Source organism: Chiloscyllium punctatum, chromosome 31 (assembly GCF_047496795.1).
Source record: "Chiloscyllium punctatum isolate Juve2018m chromosome 31, sChiPun1.3, whole genome shotgun sequence".
Taxonomy (NCBI): Eukaryota; Metazoa; Chordata; class Chondrichthyes; order Orectolobiformes; family Hemiscylliidae; genus Chiloscyllium; species Chiloscyllium punctatum.
In genome coordinates this window covers 73300639-73322889 of record NC_092769.1, presented here as the reverse complement: position 1 = coordinate 73322889, position 22251 = coordinate 73300639, and the positions used below count along the sequence as shown (strand labels likewise).

Here is a 22251-nt window from a genome sequence, read left to right as displayed (position 1 = left end):
CATAAGGTCAGAAGTGGGGAATGTTCGCCGATGATTGCACATTGTTCAGCCCCATTCACGACTCCTCAGACACTGAAGCAGTCCGTATTCCAATGCAACTAGATCTGGGCAATCCCATCACCAATCAGAGACAATCTAACCAGCGCCCCTTGACATTCAATGGTGTTACCATCACTGAGTACCCCCCACTATCAACATCCTGGGAGTTACCATTGTGGGATATAGGTAAATTAATGTTACTTCTGCAATTCTGCAATTCCATTTTACAAAGTAAAATGAACTCATACCAGTGTGTAATTGTTTTAGCCAAGAGCTGAGTCAACAAGAATGGAAACGATGTGGAGGAAATATATAATTGTTTTTGTATTAGCTAAAATTGTATGTCAGAATGAAATGTGACTGCAAAACAATGGTAGACATTACGGGCAAGTAGATAAGATGTTGTGAGGGGATGAAGTTAAGCTAGATACGCCTGTACAAACAGTAGGTATAAACATCTGTTTCCCACTTTTACAGAGACAGAGGAACAAACCCCAATTAAAAGGGTCATAGGGATCAGAACAGCCTCAGGAAAAGCACAGATGAAGGGGGTAGATAATGATGAAGAAAGAATATGCCCAACAATGACCTACAGCAGGATGAGGTCAAACAGCCTTGTGAGGCCAGAAATAAGCATTTTGTCACAGACAAGGCCGGATAAGGCAAGAGATAAACAGGGGTAATGGGGGCCGGTCTTAGGGAAGTGGAGGATGTAAGCAGGGGAGGAGCAATGTAAAACAAAAGAAACAAAATTATATAAATATTGTGTATGAATTGAATTTGGTGTGTATGTCCTCTGCCTTATGGACGCTGGACATCACACCCACTTACAAGTGTAAAATAAATGACGTTACTGATTCAGATCTTGTCTCGGACTGAAATTATTGAAATTATCATCGAATAAACACAGTGGCTTACAAGAGCAAGTCCGAAGATTAGGAATCCTGCACTGAGTAACTCCCCAAAGCCTCTCCACCATCTCCAAGACACAAGTCAGGACTGTTAATGGAATACTAGGAGAAAGTGAGGACTGCAGATGCTGGAGATCAGAGCTGAAAATGTGTTGCTGGAAAAGCGCAGCAGGTCGGGCAGCATCCAAGGAGCAGGAGAATCGGCTCATGCCTGAAACGTCGATTCTCCTGCTCCTTGGATGCTGCCCGACCTGCTGCGCTTTTCCTGTAATGGAATACTCCCCACTTGCTTGGATAGGTGCGGACCCAACAACACTCAAGAAGTTTGACACCATCCAGGGTAAACCAGCTCCCACTTGATTGGCACCATATCCCCCACCCCCTCCCCCACCGACAGGGTGTACTGTCTACAAGATGTACTGCAGAAACTCACCAAAGTTCCTCAGACGGCACCTTCCAAACCTACAACCACTTCCATTGAGAAGGAGAAGGGCAGCAGATACATGGGAACACCTGCAAGTTCCCCTCCGAGCCATTCACCAGCCTGACTTGGGAAACGTATCGGCCGTTCCTTCAGTGTCGCTGGGTCAGAATCCTGGAACTCTCTCCCCAGGGGCACTGTGGGTCGAGAAGGCAGTTCACCACCACCTTCTCAAGGGAGAACTAGGGACGGGTCCAGCACGTGACACCCACATCCCACCAATGAATTTTTTTTTAAATGACCAGTATTAGCAAGGTTCACGAAGGGCAAGTTGCACTTGACTAACCTGCTGGAGTTTTTTCTGAGGAGATAACCAGTAAGGTGGATAATGGGAGTATCTAGACTTCCAGAAGGCATCTGACAAGATGCTGCATAAAAAACTGATCCGGAAGCTTAGAGCCAGGGAATATTGGCTTGGATAGAGGATTGGCTGACTGATAGAAAACAGAGGGTTTTCTGCATAATGAACCGTAATTAGTGGGTGCCACAGGGTTCAATTCTCAGCCCTGAACTATGTACAATGACCTGAAAGCAGGGACAGAGTGTAACATAGCAAAATTGTGGATAATACCAAAAAAAGTGGAAAAGCAGGGCATTGACTACAGAAGTTAGGAAGTTATATTGCAGTTGTACAGGATGTTGGTGAGGTCACACTTGGAGTATTGTGTTCAGTTTTGGTTACCGTGCGATAGGAAGGATGTTATTAAACTGGAAAGAGTGCAGAAGAAATTTACAAGGTTGTTGCCAGGACTCAACGGTCTGAGTTATAGGGAAAGTGAGGACGTTTTTCTTGAGAGTATATGAGTCTGTGCGGGGTGGGGTGGGGGGGGGGGTGTTACATAAGTGTATAAGATCATGAGAGGCATGGACAGGGTGAATGCACTCAGTCTTTTACCCAGGGTTTGGGAATCGAGGACTAGAGGGCATCAGTTTAAGGTTAGAGAGGAAAGGATAAAAGGGAATCTGAGGGGCAACTTTTTTAACACAGTGGTTGGTACGCATATGGAATGAGCTGCCAGTGGAAGTGGTTAAGGTGGGTACATTAACAACAATTAAAAGGCATTTGGACAAATAACATGGACAGGAAAGGTTTGGAAGGATATGATGTGGAAGTGCTGGTGTTGGACTGGGCTGGACAAAGCTAAAAGGCACACGATAGATATGGCAGCACGGTGGTTCAGTGGTTAGCACTGCTGCTTCATGGCGCCAGGGACCCGGGTTCGATCCCAGCCTCGGGCAATTGTCTGTGTGGAGTTTGCACATTCTCCCCGTGTCTGCGTGGGTTTCCTCCGGGTGCTCCGGTTTCCTCCCACAATCCAAAGGTGTGCAGGTTAGATGAATTGGCCAGTCAAAAAATTGCCCATCGTGTTCAGGGGTGTGTGGGTTAGGTGCGTTAGTCAGGGACAAATAAAGGATAATAGAATAGAGGATTGGGTCTGCGTGGGTTACTCTTCAGAGGATCGGTGTGGGCTTGTTGGGCTGAAGGGCTTGTTTCCACACTCTAGGGATTCTGAATGTTTCTGATTAAAATCAGGATAAGGGGCGGTGGGGAGCAGGCAGGAGAGTGGAGTTGAGATCAGGGTAAGATCAGCCATGTTAAATGGTGGAGCCGGGCTCAAAGGGCTGTATTGCCTACTCCCCACTCCGAATGTTCAAGCAATGTTACGAGGACAATCCCAGCAATTATAAACCAACGTGAGGAAGCTTCGGGAAGCAACTTCTCGGGATAGAATTAGCGATTCAAGTTGGGTTGATTCAGAAGAGTGAGCACAGATTTCTAAAGGTGAAATGGTGCTTAACTGACTGGCTGGAGCCTTTTTGAAAAGACAGCAGAAAGGTTCGATGAGGGGAAAGCTGTTGATGTGATATACGTGGGTTCCCAGAAGGTGTCTGAATCAGTGTAAACAACAGCCCTGTCAGGAAAGTTATAGGTCTTGGTATAAAAGGGGCTTGATCCAATTTATTATGGTCACATGTACCCCAGGTACAGAGAAAAGTTTTGTTTTGCGTGCAGTACAGGCAGCTCATACCATACCAAGATCGTAGGGTGACAGAACAGAGTGAGGGATACAATGTTACAGCGGCAGAGAAGGTGCACAGGGAGGGAGATCAATATTAGGTTTGAAATTTGTGAGGTCCGTTCAGAGATCTGGTAACCGCGGGGAAGAAGCTGTTCTTGAATCTGTCGGTGCGTGTGTTTGAGCTTTTGTCCCTCCTGAAAAATGTGTTGCTGGAAAAGCGCAGCAGGTCAGGCAGAATCAAAGGAGCAGGAGAATCGACGTTTCGGGCATAAGCCCTTCTTCAGGAATGAGGAAGGTGTGCCAAGCAGGCTAAGATAAAAGGTAGGGAGGAGGGACTTGGGGGAGGGGCGTTGGGAATGCAATAGGTGGAAGGAGGTCAAGGCGAATGTGATAGGCCAGAGAGGGTGTGGGGGCGGAGAGGTCGGGAAGAAGATTGCAGGTCAAGAAGGCGGTGCTGAGTCCGAGGGTTGGGACTGAGATAAGGTGGGGGGAGGGGAAATGAGGAAGCTGGAGAAATCTGCATTCATCCCTTGTGGTTGGAGGGTTCCTAGGCAGAAGATGAGGCACTCTTCCTCCAGGCGTTGTATTGCCATGGTCTGGTGATGGAGGAGGCCAAGGACCTGCATGTCCTTGACAGAGGGGGAGGGGGAGTTAAAGTGTTGAGCCACGGGGTGGTTGGGTTGGTTGGTCCCGGTGTCCCAGAGGTGTTCTCTGAAACGTTCCGCAAGTAGGCGGCCTGTCTTCCCAATGTAGAGGAGGCCACATCGGGTGCAGCGGATGCAGTAAATGATGTGTGTGGAGGTGCAGGTGAATTTGTGGCGGATATGGAAGGATCCCTTGGGGCCTTGGAGGAAGTGAGGGGAGAGGTGTGGGCGCAAGTTTTGCATTTCTTGCGGTTGCAGGGGAAGGTGCTGGGAGTGGAGGTTGGGTTGGTGGGGGGTGTGGACCTGACGTGGGAGTCACGGAGGGAGTGGTCTTTCCGGAACACTGATAGGGGAGGGGAGTAAAATATATTCTTGGGGGTGGGGTCTGTTTGGAGGTGGTGGAAATGACGGAGGATGATACGATGTATCTGGAGGTTGGTGGGGTGGTAGGTGAGGACCAGTGGGGTTCTGTCCTAGTGGCGATTGGAGGGGCGGGGTTCAAGGGCGGAGGAGCAGGAAGTGGAGGAGATGTGGTGGAGAGCATCGTCGATCATGTCTGAGGGGAAATTGCGGTCTTTGAAGAAGGAGGCCATCTGGGTTGTTCGGTATTGGAATTGGTCCTCCTGGGAGCAGATGCGGCGGAGGCGAAGGAATTGGGAATATGGGATGGCATTTTTACAGGGGGCAGGGTGGGAGGAGGTGTAATCTAGGTAGCTGTGGGAGTCGGTCGGTTTATAGTAAATGTCCGTGTTGAGTCGGTCGCCCAAGATAGAAATGGAGAAGTCTAGGAAGGGGAGGGAGGAGTCTGAGACGGTCCAGGTAAATTTGAGGTCCGGGTGGAAGGTGTTAGTAAAGTGGATGAACTGTTCAACCTCCTCGTGGGAGCACGAGGTAGCGCCGATATAGTCATCGATGTAGCAGAGGAAAAGGTGGGGGGTGGTGCCAGTGTAGCTGCGGAAGATGGACTGTTCCACATATCCGAAGAGGCAGGCATAGCTGGGGCCCATGCGGGTGCCCATGGCTACTCCTTTGGTTTGGAAGAAGTGGGAGGATTGGAAAGAGAAGTTGTTCAGAGTGAGGACGAGTTCAGTCAAAGGAGGGTGTCAGTGGAAGGGTACTGGTTGGTTCAGAGGGAAAGGAAGAAGCAGAGGGCTTTGAGGCCTTCGTGATGGGGGATGGAGGTGTATAGGGACTGGATGCCCATGGTGAAGATAAGGCGTTGGGGGGGCGGGGAAGCGAAAATCATGGACGAGGTGGGGGGGAGTGGGTGGTATCCCAAACATAGGTGTCCCTCCTGCCTGAGGGAAGAGGGTGGGAGGGGTCTTTGATGATGTCGGCTGCCTTCCCGAGGCAGTGGGGAGTGTAGATGGAGTCAGTGGATGGAAGGTTGGGTTGTGTGAGGGACTGGGCTGTGTTCACAGCTCCCTGGAGTTTCTCCCGGCCCTGGGCAGACCAGGAGCCGTATCAGGCCGCGATGTTTCCGGATAGGATGCCGTGCATCTGTAAAAGTCGATGAGCGTCTCTATGGACCATGCTGAACTTTCTGAGCCTCCTGAGGAAGAAGAGGCATTGTTGTGTCTTCTTGACCATGTGGGTGATCCAGGACAGATTGCTGGGACAGTGGCAAAATTGGTTGAGTGACAGGAAACAGAAAAATGGGCAACGGATATTTTTCGAGCTGGAGGTTGGGTCGGTGTTGGGATCCCTTGCTTTTTATGGAAATAAATGAATGATCTGCAGGGGAAGGGAACAATCTCAAAGTTTGGAGATGCCAGGAAACTCAGAAGGATTGCAAACGGTGAGGAGAACAGCATAGAACCCGTGACAAGTTGGTGGAGTGGCCAGATAAGTGGCAGATGGGGGTTCAGTGCAGAGAAATGCACAGTGTTCAGTAGGAAGAAAATTGGAAGACAATACTAAATGGAGTCAAGTTAGGTAAAGGGGAAGTACAACAAGATCTAGGTGTACTTGTACACTGGTCATTGAAAGCAAGCATGCAGGTACAGCAGGCAGTGAAGAAAGCTAATGGCATGTTGGCCTTCATAACAATAGGGATTGAGTATAGAAGCAAAGAGGTCCTTCTGCAGCTGTACAGGGCTGCACCTGGAGTATTGTGTGCAGCTCTGGTCTCCAAATTTGAGGACGGACATTCTGGCATTTGAGGGAGTGCAGCGTAGGTTCACGAGGTCAATTCCCGGAATGGCGGGACTATCATATGTTGAAAGATTGGAGCGACTGGGCTTGTATACCCTTGAGTTTAGAAGACTGAGAGGGGATCTGATTGAGACGTATAAGATTATTAAAGGATTGGACACTCTGGAGGCAGGAAGCATGTTTCCGCTGATGGGTGAGTGCCGAACCAGAGGACACAGCTTAAAAATACAGGTTAGACCATTTAGAACAGAGATGAGGAGAAACTTCTTCACCCAGAGAGTGGTGGGTGTGTGGACTACTCTGCCCCAGAGGGCAATGGAGGCCCAGGCTCTGGATACTTTCAAGAAAGAGATGGATAGAGCTCTTAGAGATAGTGGAACCAAGGGTTATGGGGATAACGCAGGAACAGGATACTGATTGTGGATGATCAATCATGATCATAATGAATGGTGGTACTGGCTTGAAGGGCCGAATGGCCTACTCCTGCACCTATTGTCTATAAAATATGATTCTCAGAGGGAGCTGAGTGTATATGTGCACACATCACTGAAGGTGACAGGACAAGTGGAAACAGCAGTTAATAAGGCATCGTTAACTTTATCACTCAGACACAGGAGATGCTGGGGAACTTATATGAGACTCTTGTTAGACTTCAGCTGGAGTATTGGATACAGTTATGGGTGCTACGCTAGAGTAAAGCTGTGAATGCACTAGAGAGAACGCAGAAGGGATTTACTTGAACAATTCCAGGAATGAGAAACTCCAGTTCCGAGGACAGACGAAAGAGATGGGAACTGTTGTCCCTCAGAGAGAGGAAGGCCGAGCGAAAGGTTGCCAAAATCACGGATAAAGTAAATCGGGAAAAGCAGTTCCTGCTCCTCGATTTTAAAGCAACGTGCAAAAAACAAAATTGAGGGTGACGTGTGAAATAAAACAGCACTCTACACTCAGGGATTGGTTAGGGTGTGGAATGCGCTGCCCTGGAGATATTGTGGAGCCAGGTTCAATTGAGGCACTGGATGGTGATTGGGATGGTGATGGGAGAAAAGCAGGAGATCAGAGCGAGATCGTGATGCTTGTTTAGGGAGCTGGAACAGGCAGGATGGGCTGAATGGCCACCTTCGAAGCCTTCACAATTCTGAGATGGGTTTGGACAACAAATACAGAGGAACCTCGATTATGCGGCGTTCGATTTTCCGCATTTCCGATTATCCAGACAAGATCGCAAGGTCCCGACGCTTGGCTAAGCTGTGCTATCCGGCATTCGGTTATCTGAACATTCAATTTTCCAAACAAAATACTTCCCGCCCGTGTCATTCAGATAATCGAGGTTCCTCTGTACCATGGCGACCCTCGCTGAGACCAGCTTCCAATTCCAGGTGTATTTAGCGAATTAATTTAATTCTCACTGACATTCCCACGACACCTTCACCTCCTCCTCAACCATTCGCCGAAAATGGTGACTTGCTAACTTTGCGCTGTACTCGTGTGACAATAAAACTAATTCCCAATTCTAAACACAAACCGAAAGCACCGCAGATGCTGTGGACCAGAAGCGAAAACAGAAGCTGCTGGAAAAGCTCAGCGGGTCTGGCAGCATCTGTAAAGAGAAATCAAGAGTTGACGTTTCAGGGTCCAGTCACCCTTCCTCAGAACGTCAACTTTGATTTTCTCTCCACAGACGCTGCCAGACCCGCTGAGCTTTTCCAGCAGCTTCTGTTTTCGCTTCTGATCCACAGCATCTGCGGTGCTTTCGGTTTGGAGAGAAATCAGAGTTGACATTCTGAGGAAGGGTGACTGGACCCTGAAACGTCAACTCTGATTTCTCTTCACAGACCGCCAAACCCGCTGAGCTTTTCCAGCGTTGTCTGTTTTTAATGCTAATTATAAGCTCATTTGCAGCAAAATGATTAATTACAGTCATGGGTCTTTTTAACGGGACTGAATTCTTTTTATCTTCAAGATGAGTAGACAGCCAACGATGACGTTATCTTCCAATGTTTAAAGGGGAATTATTCCCAGTGTAGTGACCCAAATGACCCTTGAACCAGGGGTTCCCACTTGCCTGGATGATTGCAGCTCCAACAGCACTCAAAAAGGCCTGATACCACCCAAGACAAAGCAGCCCCCGCTGATTGGCACCACATCCACAAACATTCACCCCCTTCCCCCCCCCCAATCGACCCCCGACGCTCAGGAGCAGCAGAGTGTACCATCTATAAGACACACCTCCACACCCACGACTGCTACCATCTAGAAGGTCAAAGGTGGCATGGGATACATGGAAACGTGTCCTTCCGGATCCGTATGACATCACTTCGACTGGGACAACACATCCATCCTAGGACAAGCCAAACAGAGACATGCATGAGAATTCCTAGAAGCGTGGCATTCCAACTGGAACTCTATCAACAAACACATCGAGTTAGACCCCATCTACCACCCCCTGAGAGAAGGAACAGGAAATGACATCACCAACCCAAACAAATAAATACAAAGCAGGAATTATCAGCAGTGCTTCGCCCAGAGGCCCACTGAAGATGGTACCTAGTAGGGTGACGAATCGTCTGGAAATGAACCTTCCAGCTCAGTGAGCAAACCTACATCCATAATCTAGTCCCATCTGCCAGCATTTTGCCCGTATCCTTCCAAACCGTCCCCATTCATATACACATCCAGATGCCTTTAAATGTTGTCATTGTACCAGCCTCCACCACTTCCTCTGGCAGCTCATTCCATACACAATAGACAATAGGTGCAGGAGTAGGCCATTCTGCCCTTCGAGCCAGCACCACCATTCAATATGATCATGGCTGATCATCCACAATCAGTATCCTGTTCCTGCTTTATCTCCATAACCCTTGATTCCACTATCCTTAAGCGCTCTATCCAGAGACTTGGCCTCCACTGCCCTCTGGGCAGAGCATTCCATACACCCACCACTCTCTGGGTGAAGAAGTTTCTCCTCAACTCTGTTCTAAGTGGCCTACCCCTTATTTTCAAACTGTGTCCTCTGGTTAGGGACTCACCGATCAGCGGAAACATGCTTCCTGCACGTACCAACTTCTGTGTGCAAAAGTTGCCCCTTCGGTCCCTTTTAAATCTTTCTGCTCTCTTCTTACACTTATGCCCTCGAGTTTTGGAGTCCCCCTACCCTGGGGAAAAGACCTTGCTTATTTTACTTCATCCATGCCCCTTGTGATTTTATAAACTTCCATAAGGTCACCCCTCAACCTCCAATGCTCCAGGGAAAACAGTCCCAGCCTATCCAGCCTCTCCCTATAGCTCAAAATCTCCAACCCTGGCAACATCCTTGTAAATCTTTTCTGAACCCTTTCAAGTTTCACAACATCCTTCCTACTGCAGGGAGACCAGAATGAAACGCAATATTCCAAAAGTGTCCTGTCCAGCCGCAACATGACCTCCTGTACTCAATACTCTGACCAATAAAGGAAAGCATACCAAACGCCTTCTTCACTACCCTATCGACCTGCAACTCCACTTTCAAGGAGCTATGAACCTGCACTCCAAGGTCTCTTTGTTCAGCAACACTCCCTAGGACCTTACCATTAAGTGTATAAGTGTTGTTTTGATTTGCCTTTCCCAAAATGCAGCACCTCTCATTTATCCATATGGCAGTTCCAGGCTGCAGCTCACCTGCTCAACAGCGATTAGAGACTGTCAATAAATACTGACCAAGCCAGGAGCAGAGCCCACCTCCCAAGAATGAACAACTAAAACCAGGCGTTGACAATGAGCAGCCTTCCACACGGACTGGCTGACCTCCTGGACAAGAGGATAAACAGTTGGACAATGTAACAGGAAGGTACTTGAGAGACAGCACCTTGATGGGGCGTACACGTAATTCTGCAGACCCTGTCAGATTTGTGAGATAGTATTTTGACCTGGCAACAGGGCCCTAAAAGACCAGGCTGAGACTGAATTTAAAGGCACAGTACTTCCATGGTTACCTTGTTGTCTTGTCATATAAAGGTTCCATCATGTTAGGCCAATTTGAGTCCAGCACAGCGCTCCCTCAGCATTGACCCACCGACAGTGCCCACTCCCTCAGTACTGACCCTCCGACAGTACCCACTCCCCCATTACTGACCCTCCGACAGTGCGGCGCTCCCTTAGTACTGACGCTCCGACAGTGCCCACTCCCTCAGTACTGACCCTCTGACAGTGCAGCGCTCCCTCAGCACTGACCCTCCGACAGTGCCCGCTCCCTCAGTACTGACCCTCCGACAGTGCCCACTCCCTCAGTACTGACCCTCCGACAGTGCCCACTCACTCAGTACTGACCCTCCGACAGTGCAGCGCTCCCTCAGCACTGACCCTCCGACAGTGCCCGCTCCCTCAGTACTGACCCTCCGACAGTGCCCGCTCCCCCATTACTGACCCTTCGACAGTGCGGCGCTCCCTTAGTACTGACCCTCCGACAGTGCCCGCTCCCTCAGTACTGACCCTCCGACAGTACCCACTCCCCCATTACTGACCCTTCGACAGTGCGGCGCTCCCTTAGTACTGACCCTCCGACAGTGCCCACTCCCTCAGTACTGACCCTCTGACAGTGCAGCGCTCCCTCAGCACTGACCCTCTGACAGTGCCCGCTCCCTCAGTACTGACCCTCCGACAGTGCCCACTCCCTCAGTACTGACTCTCCGACAGTGCCCACTCCCTCAGTACTGACCCTCCGACAGTGCAGCGCTCCCTCAGCACTGACCCTCCGACAGTGCGGCACTCCCTCGGCACTGACCCTCTGACAGTGCGGCGCTCCCTCAGCAGTGACCCTCTGATAGTGCGACGCTCCCTCAGCACTGACCCACCGACAGTGCCCACTCCCTCAACATTGACCCTCCGACAGTGCCCGCTCCCTCAACACTGACCCTCCAACAGTGCCCGCTCCCTCAGCACTGACCCTCCGACAGTGCCCACTCCCTCAACACTGACCCTCCGACAGTGCGGCACTCCCTCAGCACTGACCCTCTGACAGTGGGGCACTCCCTCAGTACTGACCCTCCGACAGTGCCCACTCCCTCAGCACTGACCCTCTGACAATGCCCACTCCCTCAGCACTGACCCTCCGACAGTGCCCACTCCCTCAGCACTGACCCTCTGATAGTGCGACGCTCCCTCAGCACTGACCCTCCAACAGTGCCCACTCCCTCAGCACTGACCCTTTGACAGGGCTCACTCCCTCAGCACTGACCCTCCGACAGTGCAGTGCTCCCTCAGCACTGACCCTCCAACAGTGCCCGCTCCCTCAGTACTGACCCTCCGACAGTGCCCACTCCCTCAGTACTGACCCTCCGACAGTGCCCACTCACTCAGTACTGACCCTCCGACAGTGCAGCGCTCCCTCAGCACTGACCCTCCGACAGTGCCCGCTCCCTCAGTACTGACCCTCCGACAGTGCCCGCTCCCCCATTACTGACCCTTCGACAGTGCGGCGCTCCCTTAGTACTGACCCTCCGACAGTGCCCACTCCCCCATTACTGACCCTTCGACAGTGCGGCGCTCCCTTAGTACTGACCCTCCGACAGTGCCCGCTCCCTCAGTACTGACCCTCCGACAGTACCCACTCCCCCATTACTGACCCTTCGACAGTGCGGCGCTCCCTTAGTACTGACCCTCCGACAGTGCCCACTCCCTCAGTACTGACCCTCTGACAGTGCAGCGCTCCCTCAGCACTGACCCTCTGACAGTGCCCGCTCCCTCAGTACTGACCCTCCGACAGTGCCCACTCCCTCAGTACTGACTCTCCGACAGTGCCCACTCCCTCAGTACTGACCCTCCGACAGTGCAGCGCTCCCTCAGCACTGACCCTCCGACAGTGCGGCACTCCCTCGGCACTGACCCTCTGACAGTGCGGCGCTCCCTCAGCAGTGACCCTCTGATAGTGCGACGCTCCCTCAGCACTGACCCACCGACAGTGCCCACTCCCTCAACATTGACCCTCCGACAGTGCCCGCTCCCTCAACACTGACCCTCCAACAGTGCCCGCTCCCTCAGCACTGACCCTCCGACAGTGCCCACTCCCTCAACACTGACCCTCCGACAGTGCGGCACTCCCTCAGCACTGACCCTCTGACAGTGGGGCACTCCCTCAGTACTGACCCTCCGACAGTGCCCACTCCCTCAGCACTGACCCTCTGACAATGCCCACTCCCTCAGCACTGACCCTCCGACAGTGCCCACTCCCTCAGCACTGACCCTCTGATAGTGCGACGCTCCCTCAGCACTGACCCTCCAACAGTGCCCACTCCCTCAGCACTGACCCTTTGACAGGGCTCACTCCCTCAGCACTGACCCTCCGACAGTGCAGTGCTCCCTCAGCACTGACCCTCCAACAGTGCGGCGCTCCCTCAGCACTGACCCTCCGACAGTGCCCACTCCCTCAGCACTGACCCTCCAACAGTGCGGCGCTCCCTCAGCACTGACCCTCCGACAGTGCCCACTCCCTCAGCACTGACCCTCTGATAGTGCGACGCTCCCTCAGCACTGACCCTCCAACAGTGCCCACTCCCTCAGCACTGACCCTTTGACAGGGCTCACTCCCTCAGCACTGACCCTCCGACAGTGCAGTGCTCCCTCAGCACTGACCCTCCAACAGTGCGGTGCTCCCTCAGCACTGACCCTCTGACAATGCCCACTCCCTCAACACTTACCCTCCGATAGTGCCCACTCCCTCAGCACTGATCCTCCGACAGTGCCCACTCCCTCAGCACTGACCCTCCAACAGTGCGGCACTCCCTCAGCACTGACCCTCCGACAGTGCCCACTCCCTCAGCACTGACCCTCCGACAGTGCTCACTCCCTCAGCACTGACCCTCTGACAGTGCCCCCTCCCTCAGCACTGACCCTCCGACAGTGCCCTCTCCCTCAGCACTGACCCTCCGACAGTGCCCACTCCCTCATCACTGACCCTCCGACAGTGCGGCACTCCCTCAGCACTGACCCTCCGACAGTGCCCGCTCCCTCAGCACTGACCCTCCGACAGTGACGGCTGGCCTGGGCTGGGGTTGGGGGGTCTGGGGTTGGGGGATGAGGGGAATCTCTCCATTCCAGGCCGGAATGTCCCGGGATCTCCGTTTCCCCGTGACCAAGGGGAGGACGTTCTGTGGAAGGTGCAGCTCCTCCTCCCGTGCACCAGGGGGTGCAGTGCTGGTGCCCTCCCTGCCCCTCCCCCTCCCTCCCCGATGCAGCATGTGGCCGTGTCCATGTGGAGACCCTGGCTCCCTCCCTGGACATCACTGCACTGACCCGCTGACTCCCCTCGTCTCTCCGCCTCCATTCCCAACCCCGACCTTGACGGTGAGTACCCGCCTACCAACTGCGGTGCCCCTTACCCCCAACCGGCCCGTGCCCACCTTCGGGGAGGGGTTGGGGGAGGGCGTAGTGGCGATGACCATGTGGCTGGCAGAGGTGGTGCGCTGGGTATCCCCTCGCAGCAGGATGAGTGCCCTCTCCCCAGTCGCCCCGGAGTTATCCTTCGGTGCAGGGGAGGGTCGGGGGTGGGTGGCGATGTGCTGCCTCCCACAGTCGAACCTCCCACCCATTACAGGGCTGTTGGGAGGGGTGGGAGGAGGTCTAAAGTGTTTGGTGGGTGCGTCGCGATGCCTCCCGCAGTCGAACGTACCTTCCCGATGAGCAGAGAATGGAGTGCCTGGCCTTGGGGGAGGTGTTTGGTGAGTGGGGTCGGGGCATGTTATGATGCCTCCCGCAGTCGAACATATCGTCCCGATGAGCAGAGAACAGATTGACCGGTTTCGGGGGTGGAAGGAAGGGTTGGTGGGTGTTTTGTGATGTCTCCCACAGTCGAACACACTGTCCCAATGAGCAGAGCACAGAGTGGTTGGCCCCGGGGGAAGGGTTGGTGGGGACTCCCACAGTCGAACACACCGTCCTGAATGTGACGATGCTGTAGCTTTATGAGGTTATTTTGTCCTGGTTTCTCCTTTTTTTTAAAGAGAGGTTTTAAGATAGAGGCGCCACTTGGAAAGGCAGGAACGTGAGGCCTTGGGATCTTTTTATTTTAAAGTTGGAACAATAGAAGGAGCCTGGACGAGCGTGGCCAGGTCTCTCGGACCGGGATTTCTAGACTTTTTCGTTTTTAGGCTGAGCTCTAAGCACTTGCTGTTAGAGTCACAACAGGGCAGAAACTGCTGTAGGTTTGAAGAAGCAGACTTTTCTCTCTCTCCATCGGGTACTTCCACAAGATAGGCTTTCCCTCCCTGCTCCTGGGTTACTTGTGAGATAAATCACTGCAGGCAAGGATAGGGTGAGTAGCCAAGGTCTTGTCCCCCAGGGTGGAGGAGTCCGGAGTGGGGACCCTCTGACAGTGCGGCTCTCCCTCAGTAGTGACCCTCCAACATTGTGGCTCTCCCTCAGAGCTGACCCTCTCTGACAGTGCGGTGCTCCCTCGGCGCTGAACCTCCTACAGTGCGGTGTTCCCTCAGCACTGAACCTCCTACAGTGCCCACTCCCTCAGCACTGACCCTCCGACAGTGCGGTGCTCCCTCAGCACTGACCCTCCGACAGTGCCCACTCCCTCAGCACTGACCCTCCATCAGTGCCCACTCCCTCAGCACTGACCCTCTGACAGTGCCCACTCCCTCAGCACTGACCCTCCATCAGTGTCCACTCCCTCAGCACTGACCCTCCGACAGTGCGGCGCTCCCTCAGCACTGACCCTCCGACAGTGCCCACTCCCTCAGCACTGACCCTCCGACAGTGCGGCGCTCCCTCAGCACTGACCCTCCGACAGTGCCCACTCCCTCAGCACTGACCCTCCTACAGTGCGGTGCTCCCTCGGTGCTGATCCTCCGACAGTGCCCACTCCCTCAGCACTGACCCTCCGACAGTGGGGCACTCCCTCAGCACTGACCCTCTGACAGTGGGGCACTCCCTCAGTACTGACCCTCCGACAGTGCCGCGCTCCCTCAGCACTGACCCTCCGACAGTGCCCACTCCCTCAGCACTGACCCTCCGACAGTGCGGCGCTCCCTCAGTGCATACCTTCTGACAGTGTCCACTCCCTCAGCACTGACCCTCCGACAGTGCGGCGCTCCCTCAGCACTGACCCTCCGACAGTGCCCACTCCCTCAGCACTGACCCTCCGACAGTGCGGCGCTCCCTCAGCACTGACCCTCCGACAGTGCCCACTCCCTCAGCACTGACCCTCCTACAGTGCGGTGCTCCCTCGGTGCTGATCCTCCGACAGTGCCCACTCCCTCAGCACTGACCCTCCGACAGTGGGGCACTCCCTCAGCACTGACCCTCTGACAGTGGGGCACTCCCTCAGTACTGACCCTCCGACAGTGCGGTGCTCCCTCAGCACTGACCCTCCAACAGTGCCCGCTCCCTCAGCACTGACCCTCCGACAGTGCCCACTCCCTCAGCACTGACCCTCCGACAGTGCCCGCTCCCTCAGCACTGACCCTCCGACAGTGCCCACTCCCTCAGCACTGACCCTCCGACAGTGCGGCGCTCCCTCAGCACTGACCCTCCGACAGTGCCCACTCCCTCAGCACTGACCCTCCGACAGTGCGGCGTTCCCTCAGTGCATACCTTCTGACAGTGTCCACTCCCTCAGCACTGACCCTCCGACAGTGCGGCGCTCCCTCAGCACTGACCCTCCGACAGTGCCCACTCCCTCAGCACTGACCCTCCGACAGTGCGGCGCTCCCTCAGCACTGACCCTCCGACAGTGCCCACTCCCTCAGCACTGACCCTCCTACAGTGCGGTGCTCCCTCGGTGCTGATCCTCCGACAGTGCGGCGCTCCCTCAGCACTGACCCTCCGACAGTGCGGCACTCCCTCAGCACTGACCCTCCGACAGTGCGGCACTCCCTCAGCACTGACCCTCTGATAGTGCGACGCTCCCTCAGCACTGACCCTCCAACAGTGCCCACTCCCTCAGCACTGACCCTCCTACAGTGCAGCGCTCCCTCAGCACTGACCCTAAGACGGTATTGCATTTCCTCAACACTGACACTCTGACAGCACCCACTCCCTCAGCGCTGACCCTCCTTACAGTGCGGCGTTTCCTCAGCACTCACCCTCCAACAGTGCCCATTCTCTCAGCATTGACCTCTGACAGTGCCCACTCCCTCAGCACTGACCCTCCGACAGTGCCCACTCCCTCAGCATTGACCTCTGACAGTGCCCACTCCCTCAGCACTGACCCTCCGACAGTGCCCACTCCCTCACCATTGACCTCTGACAGTGCCCACTCCCTCAGCACTGACCCTCCGACAGTGCCCACTCCCTCACCATTGACCTCTGACAGTGCCCACTCCCTCAGCACTGACCCTCCGACAGTGCCCGCTCCCTCAGCACTGACCCTCCGACAGTGCGGCACTCCCTCAGCACTGACCCTCCGACAGTGCGGCACTCCCTCAGCACTGACCCTCCGACAGTGCCCGCTCCCTCAGCACTGACCCTCCGACAGTGCCCACTCCCTCAGCATGGACCTGACAGTGTGGCGCTCATTCAGCGCTGACCCTCCAACAGTGCCTGCTCCCCCAGCATTGACCCTCCAACAGTGCCCGCTCCCACAGCACTAACCTTCTGACTAGAGGGGATAGGTTTAAAGTGAGAAGGGAAAGATTTAAAAGGGACGTAAGGGACAACATTATCCTGCAGAGGGTGGTACGTGTGTGGAATGAGCTGCCAGAGGAAGTGGTGGAGGCTGGTATATTGACAACATTTAAAAGGCATCTGGATGGGGACAGGAATAGGAAGGGTTTAGAGGGATATGGGCCAAGTGCTGGCAAATGGGACCACATTAATCGAGGATCTCCAATTGGCATGGACTGAAGTGTCTGTTTCTAGGCTGTACAGCACTACGACTCTAACTCCATTCTTCTGAATTTGCCTTTTTGTCAAGGGGTGTGTTTATGGGATGTTACTATAGTTAATTAGCAATAGCTACCGTGTTAGTGAGCAAAATTAGGGCGCATGGTATTGGGGGCAAAGTACTAACTTGGATTGAAAGTTGGTTGGCTGACAGGAAACAAAGAGTAGTGATAAACGGCTCCATTTCGGAATGGCAGGCAGTGACCAGTGGGGTACCGCAGGGATCAGTACTGGGACCACACCTTTTTACAATATATATTAATGATATAGAAGATGGTATCAGCAATAACATTAGCAAATTTGCTGATGATACTAAGCTGGGTGGCAGGGTGAAATGTGAGGAGGATGTTAGGAGATTACAGGGTGACCTGGACAAGTTAGGTGAGTGGTCAGATGCATGGCAGATGCAGTTTAATGTGGATAAATGTATGGTTATCCACTTTGGTGGCAAGAACAGGAAGGCAGATTACTACCTAAATGGAATCAATTTAGGTAAAGGGGCAGTACAGAGAGATCTGGGTATTCTTGTACACCAGTCAATGAAGGTAAGCACGCAGGTACAGCAGGTAGTGAAGAAGGCTAATAGCATGCTGGCCTTCATAACAAGAGGGATTGAGTATAGAAGCAAAGAGGTTCTTCTGCAGCTGTACAGGGCCTTGGTGAGACCACACCTGGAGTACTATGTGCAGTTCTGGTCTCCAAATTTGAGGAAAGACATTCTGGCTATTGAGGGAGTGCAGCGTAGGTTCACGAGGTCAATCCCTGGAATGGCTGGATTACCTTACGCTGAAAGATTGGAGCGACTGGGCTTGTTTACCCTTGAGTTTAGAAGACTGAGAGGGGATCTGATTGAGACATATAAGATTATTAAAGGATTGGACACTCTGGAGGCAGGAAACATGTTTCCGCTTGATGGGTGAGTGCCGAACCAGAGGACACAGCTTAAAAATAGGGTAGACCATTTAGGACAGAGATGAGGAGAAACTTCTTCACCCAGAGAGTGGTGGCTGTGTGGAATGCTCTGCCCCAGAGGGCAGTGGAGGCCCAGTCTCTGGATTCATTTCAGAAAGAGTTGGATAGAGCTCTCAAGGATAGTGGAATCAAGGGTTATGGAGATAAGGCAGGAACAGGATACTGATTGAGGATGATCAGCCATGATCATATTGAATGGTGGTGCAGGCTCGAAGGGCAGAATGGCCTACTCCTGCACCTATTGTCTATTTGATTAGGTTTCCCAACGGTGTTGGTGATTTTCCAATTGCGGTGGTGTGTTGGGTTGGCAAGTGCGTGCGATGCCACCCGCAGTTGAATGCCCGGGGCGGGAGATTATGTAGGGAGCCACAGCTCACAACAGCGTCTCTTGTTCCATCCTCAGGCCTTGGAGGGAACCGTCCTTCCTGAAGCTCCTCAGCCCCCGCCTTCCCACCACAGGCCACATTCCGGGAAGAGGATGAAGCTGCTGCAGAGGAAGGGCCTGCTGTGGGGGGCGTGCGGCTTCCTGACCAACCTGGCCGTCCTCTGGGCCCTGTGGAGCTGGGGACGGCGGTGGGCGTGGTGGTGGGTGGACGAGGACTCCGCCCTGGATCCTGACTCCTTCTGGAGGCCTGGCTGCCCGCTCGAGTCGCTGTGGAACCGGGAACGGAGGGAGATGGCGTGGAGGCTGGGAGCGGAAGGAGGAGGAGGAGGCCGCAACGGGCTGTGCAGGCCTGACCTCGAGGTAGCGGACACCTTCGTCGACTTCCAGCACCTGCCGCAGCAGATGCAAGACTTCCTGCTGTACCGCCACTGCCGCTGGTACCCGCTGCTGCTGGAGCCCCGGGGTCTGTGCCGAGGCCCAGGTGAGGTGAAGCTGCTCCTGGCTGTCAAGAGCCAGGCCGCAAGCTTCGACCGCCGCCAGGCCATCCGGCAGACCTGGGGGGCCGGGAGGCACCGGGGGGTCCGCCTCCTCTTCCTGCTGGGCCAGCAGGGCCACCCCGAGCTGTCAGGCCTGCTGGGCTGCGAGAGCCGTCTCCACGGCGACCTACTGCAGTGGGCCTTCCTCGACACCTTCTTCAACCTGACCCTGAAGGAGGTGCTGTTCCTGGCCTGGCTGGGGCACCGGTGCCCGGGCGCCCGCTACATCTTCAAGGGCGACGACGACACCTTCGTCAACACCGGAGGCCTACTCGACTACCTGTCGGGCCTAGGCCAGGTACAAGGCCTGGACCTCTTCGTCGGCGACCTCATCGTGGGGGGCCGGCCCTCCCGCAATGCCTCCCTCAAATACTACGTGCCAGGGGCCTTCTATAGTGGACTATACCCGCCGTACGCGGGCGGCGCTGGGGTCCTTTACTCAGGATTCCTGGCCCGGCGCCTGGCCCGGGTCTCCCGTTCTGTGCCCCTCTTCCCCATCGATGACGTCTACACCGGCATGTGCCTGATGCGCCTGGGCCTCTCGCCCGTCCACCACCCGGGCTTCTGCAGCTTCGGCCTCAGCCCCAACGTCACCGACCCCTGGGACCCCTGCGTGTACCGCCACCTCCTCGTGGTCCACCAGCGCAGCCCGCAGGAGAATATCCGCCTCTGGAGGCTCCTGCACCATCCCAACATCAGCTGTCAGCCTGGGCCTTCAGCCTTAGACCCGGAGTGGAGCTGCAACTAGCAGGGCGGGGAGGGGGACGAAAAGAAAGGGGGAAGGGTGGGATGGGGTGGAACAGTGATAGGGGACAACAGAAGAAAGAAAAGGGGTCAGGAAATTAGTTGGGAGCTGCAGCGACCCCTTAAAGAGGGCAACAAAATAAAATAAGTCGACCATTTGGAGGTTGGGGTGGCGATAGTATTGAGGTAACTGAGGCAGTTAAAGGGAAGGATGGGGTGAAGGGCCATTTGGGAGTTGGAACAGCGATAGTCGGGTTACAGCAGCACCAAAGGGGCAATTAACGGGATGGGGGGGGGCATCCTGGATAATTATTTGGGAGGTCTGGGCACCCGTGGGTGTGAGCTGCCCGTCTGAGAAATAGAAGGCGTAAATTCGGCGCTGTGCCGTTCGTGATGGGATCCCGAGGCTAAAAAGATGGCTCGATGTTTGACAAGGCAGAGCCTTCGTCAGACAAACCCCCCTGTGTCATTCCGCCCCACCTTCAAAACAAAGTACACTCACATATACCCAGATGGGACTGGCTCACAAAAGCTGCCCAATTTCCGCCGTGAGCCATGAGTACCGTCTCAGGTATAATGACCACTCCCACCCTGGCCCCACCAACTGTGTTTCAACACTCCCGTCGCCTCTTGCGGTACCTAGCACCGGACCCTGCTGCTTCGAGACCCTGCGGGTGGTGGACCTGTTGATTGTTTTGTTTGTTTCTGCTGGTTGTTCATCGTTTTGCACAGATTTGTACGAATAAAACGCTTCAGCGTTACGAACCATACTGTGGGTGAAGCATCTAAATCCGAACACATCCCCCCACCCCGCTCAGCGCCATCTCAATCCCGATTATCACATGGCCTCACCTCCTAGGATCAGAAATAGGCCACTCGGCCCCAAGCAGTCAGTTCTGCAGATTGGATAGTCCTCAATTCCACTTTCCTGCCCTTTACCCATAATCCTTGGTTCCCACACTGGTTAAAAATGTCCACCTCAGACCTGAATGTACTCAACCGACCCAGACTGGACAGCCCTCTGAGGTAAAGAATGCCTCAAAGTCATCATTTTCTGAGGGAAACAAAAGTCCTCCTCTTAACTGAGTGACCCCTTACTCTGAAATGATGTCTGCTGGTCCTTGACTCTCCCACAAGGGGAAACCGTATCTATCCTGTTTATCCCCCTTAGACTCTTGTATTTATCAATGAGGTCTCCTCTCTTTCTTCCAAGCCCAACCTACTCAACCTTCCCTCATAAGAAAATCCCTGCAGACTCTGAGTCAACACGGTGAAGCTTTTGTGAACGGCCCCCTATACCAAGACACCATTTTTCCCGTATTGGGGACCAAAACTCCCTCCACCACTGACTCTCAGTAGCAGCAGTGTGTACCATCTACGAGATGCACTGCAGAAATTCATCAAAGATCCTCAGACAGCACCTTCCAAACCCACGACCACTTCCACCTAGAAGGGCAAGGAGCAGCAGAAACACGTGAACACCAGCCCCCTGCAAGTTTCCCCCCCGAGCCACTCACCACTTGGAAACACATCAGCCATTCCTTCAGTGTCACTGGGTCAGAATCCTGGAATTCCCTCCCTAAGGGCATTATGGGTCAACCCATAGCAGATGGACGGCAGCGGTTCAAGAAGGCAGCTTACCCCCCACGTTCTCAAGGGGACAGCTAGGGATGGGTAATAAGTATTGGGTCCAGCCAGTGACGCCCAAATCCCACAAATGAATTAAAAAACTGTTCACGGTATTACCTCATAGTTTTGGCAGGGCTTCACTATATTCCATTCTCTTTGAAATAAAGGCCAGCAGTCCATTTGCTTCCATATTACTCTGTGTCATTCCTTCTGACCCTCTCCCTCAACCCTTGCTGTAGTCCACTCTAGTCGCACAGATTCAAGCTAACTCACTTCCATTTACTTCATTCCTTGATGGGCTGGGGGCACATCCAGCATCTTTTGTCTATTCCCTATTTCCCGTGAACTGAATCGCTCGCTAGACCATTTCAGAGAGCAGGAAAGAGTCAACCGCAGAGCTGTGGGTCTGGAATACATCACACTGGGTGAAAAAGGGGCAGATTTTCTTCTGTAAAGGTCATGAGGGAATCAGAGAATGTATTACAAGACTTGGAACTCAGACTGTTGGTTTCAAGTCCAGAATTATTAATTCACTTTAAGTTCCTCCTGCCCAAGTAGGATTTGAACCCACATCACAAGATCGTGAACTGGCATGTCTGATCATAGACAGGGTACACCTTGCCAGCAACTCCCCTCAATCCACGCACTACACTGTGGAGAAGTGGTCAGATCAAACACTCCCAGAACAGCGACAGCTCAGGCTTACGTACAGAGTAAAGCTTCCTCTACACTGTCCCCCATCAAACACTCCCCAGGGCGTGGACAGGTTGGACCGAAGGGTCTGTTTCCATGCTGTACATCTCTATGACAGGGACAGCACAGGGTTAGATACAGAGTAAAGCTCCCTCTACACTGTCCCCCATCAAACACTC

At 53.8% G+C, this 22251-nt stretch overlaps 2 protein-coding genes across 2 annotated transcripts in view; one reads left to right on the top strand and one right to left on the bottom strand.

Moving 5' to 3' along the window:
- LOC140457083 (uncharacterized) overlaps nucleotides 1-21599 on the bottom strand; it is a 130184-nt gene extending 108585 nt beyond the window's left edge. Inside the window, exons 1-2 of the mRNA XM_072551053.1 lie at nucleotides 21497-21599; nucleotides 8480-8591 (exon numbers count right to left, since the gene is read on the bottom strand). Of these exons, the coding sequence (XP_072407154.1) occupies nucleotides 8480-8503 (24 nt within the window). The 5' untranslated portion in view covers nucleotides 8504-8591; nucleotides 21497-21599. The remainder of the gene's footprint in view (nucleotides 1-8479; nucleotides 8592-21496) is intronic.
- On the top strand, nucleotides 18564-19754 carry LOC140457187 (N-acetyllactosaminide beta-1,3-N-acetylglucosaminyltransferase 2-like). Its single transcript, XM_072551247.1, has one exon. The coding sequence runs from the start codon at nucleotides 18564-18566 to the stop codon at nucleotides 19752-19754; it is 1191 nt and encodes a 396-aa protein (XP_072407348.1).
- Nucleotides 21600-22251: the final 652 nt, after the last annotated feature.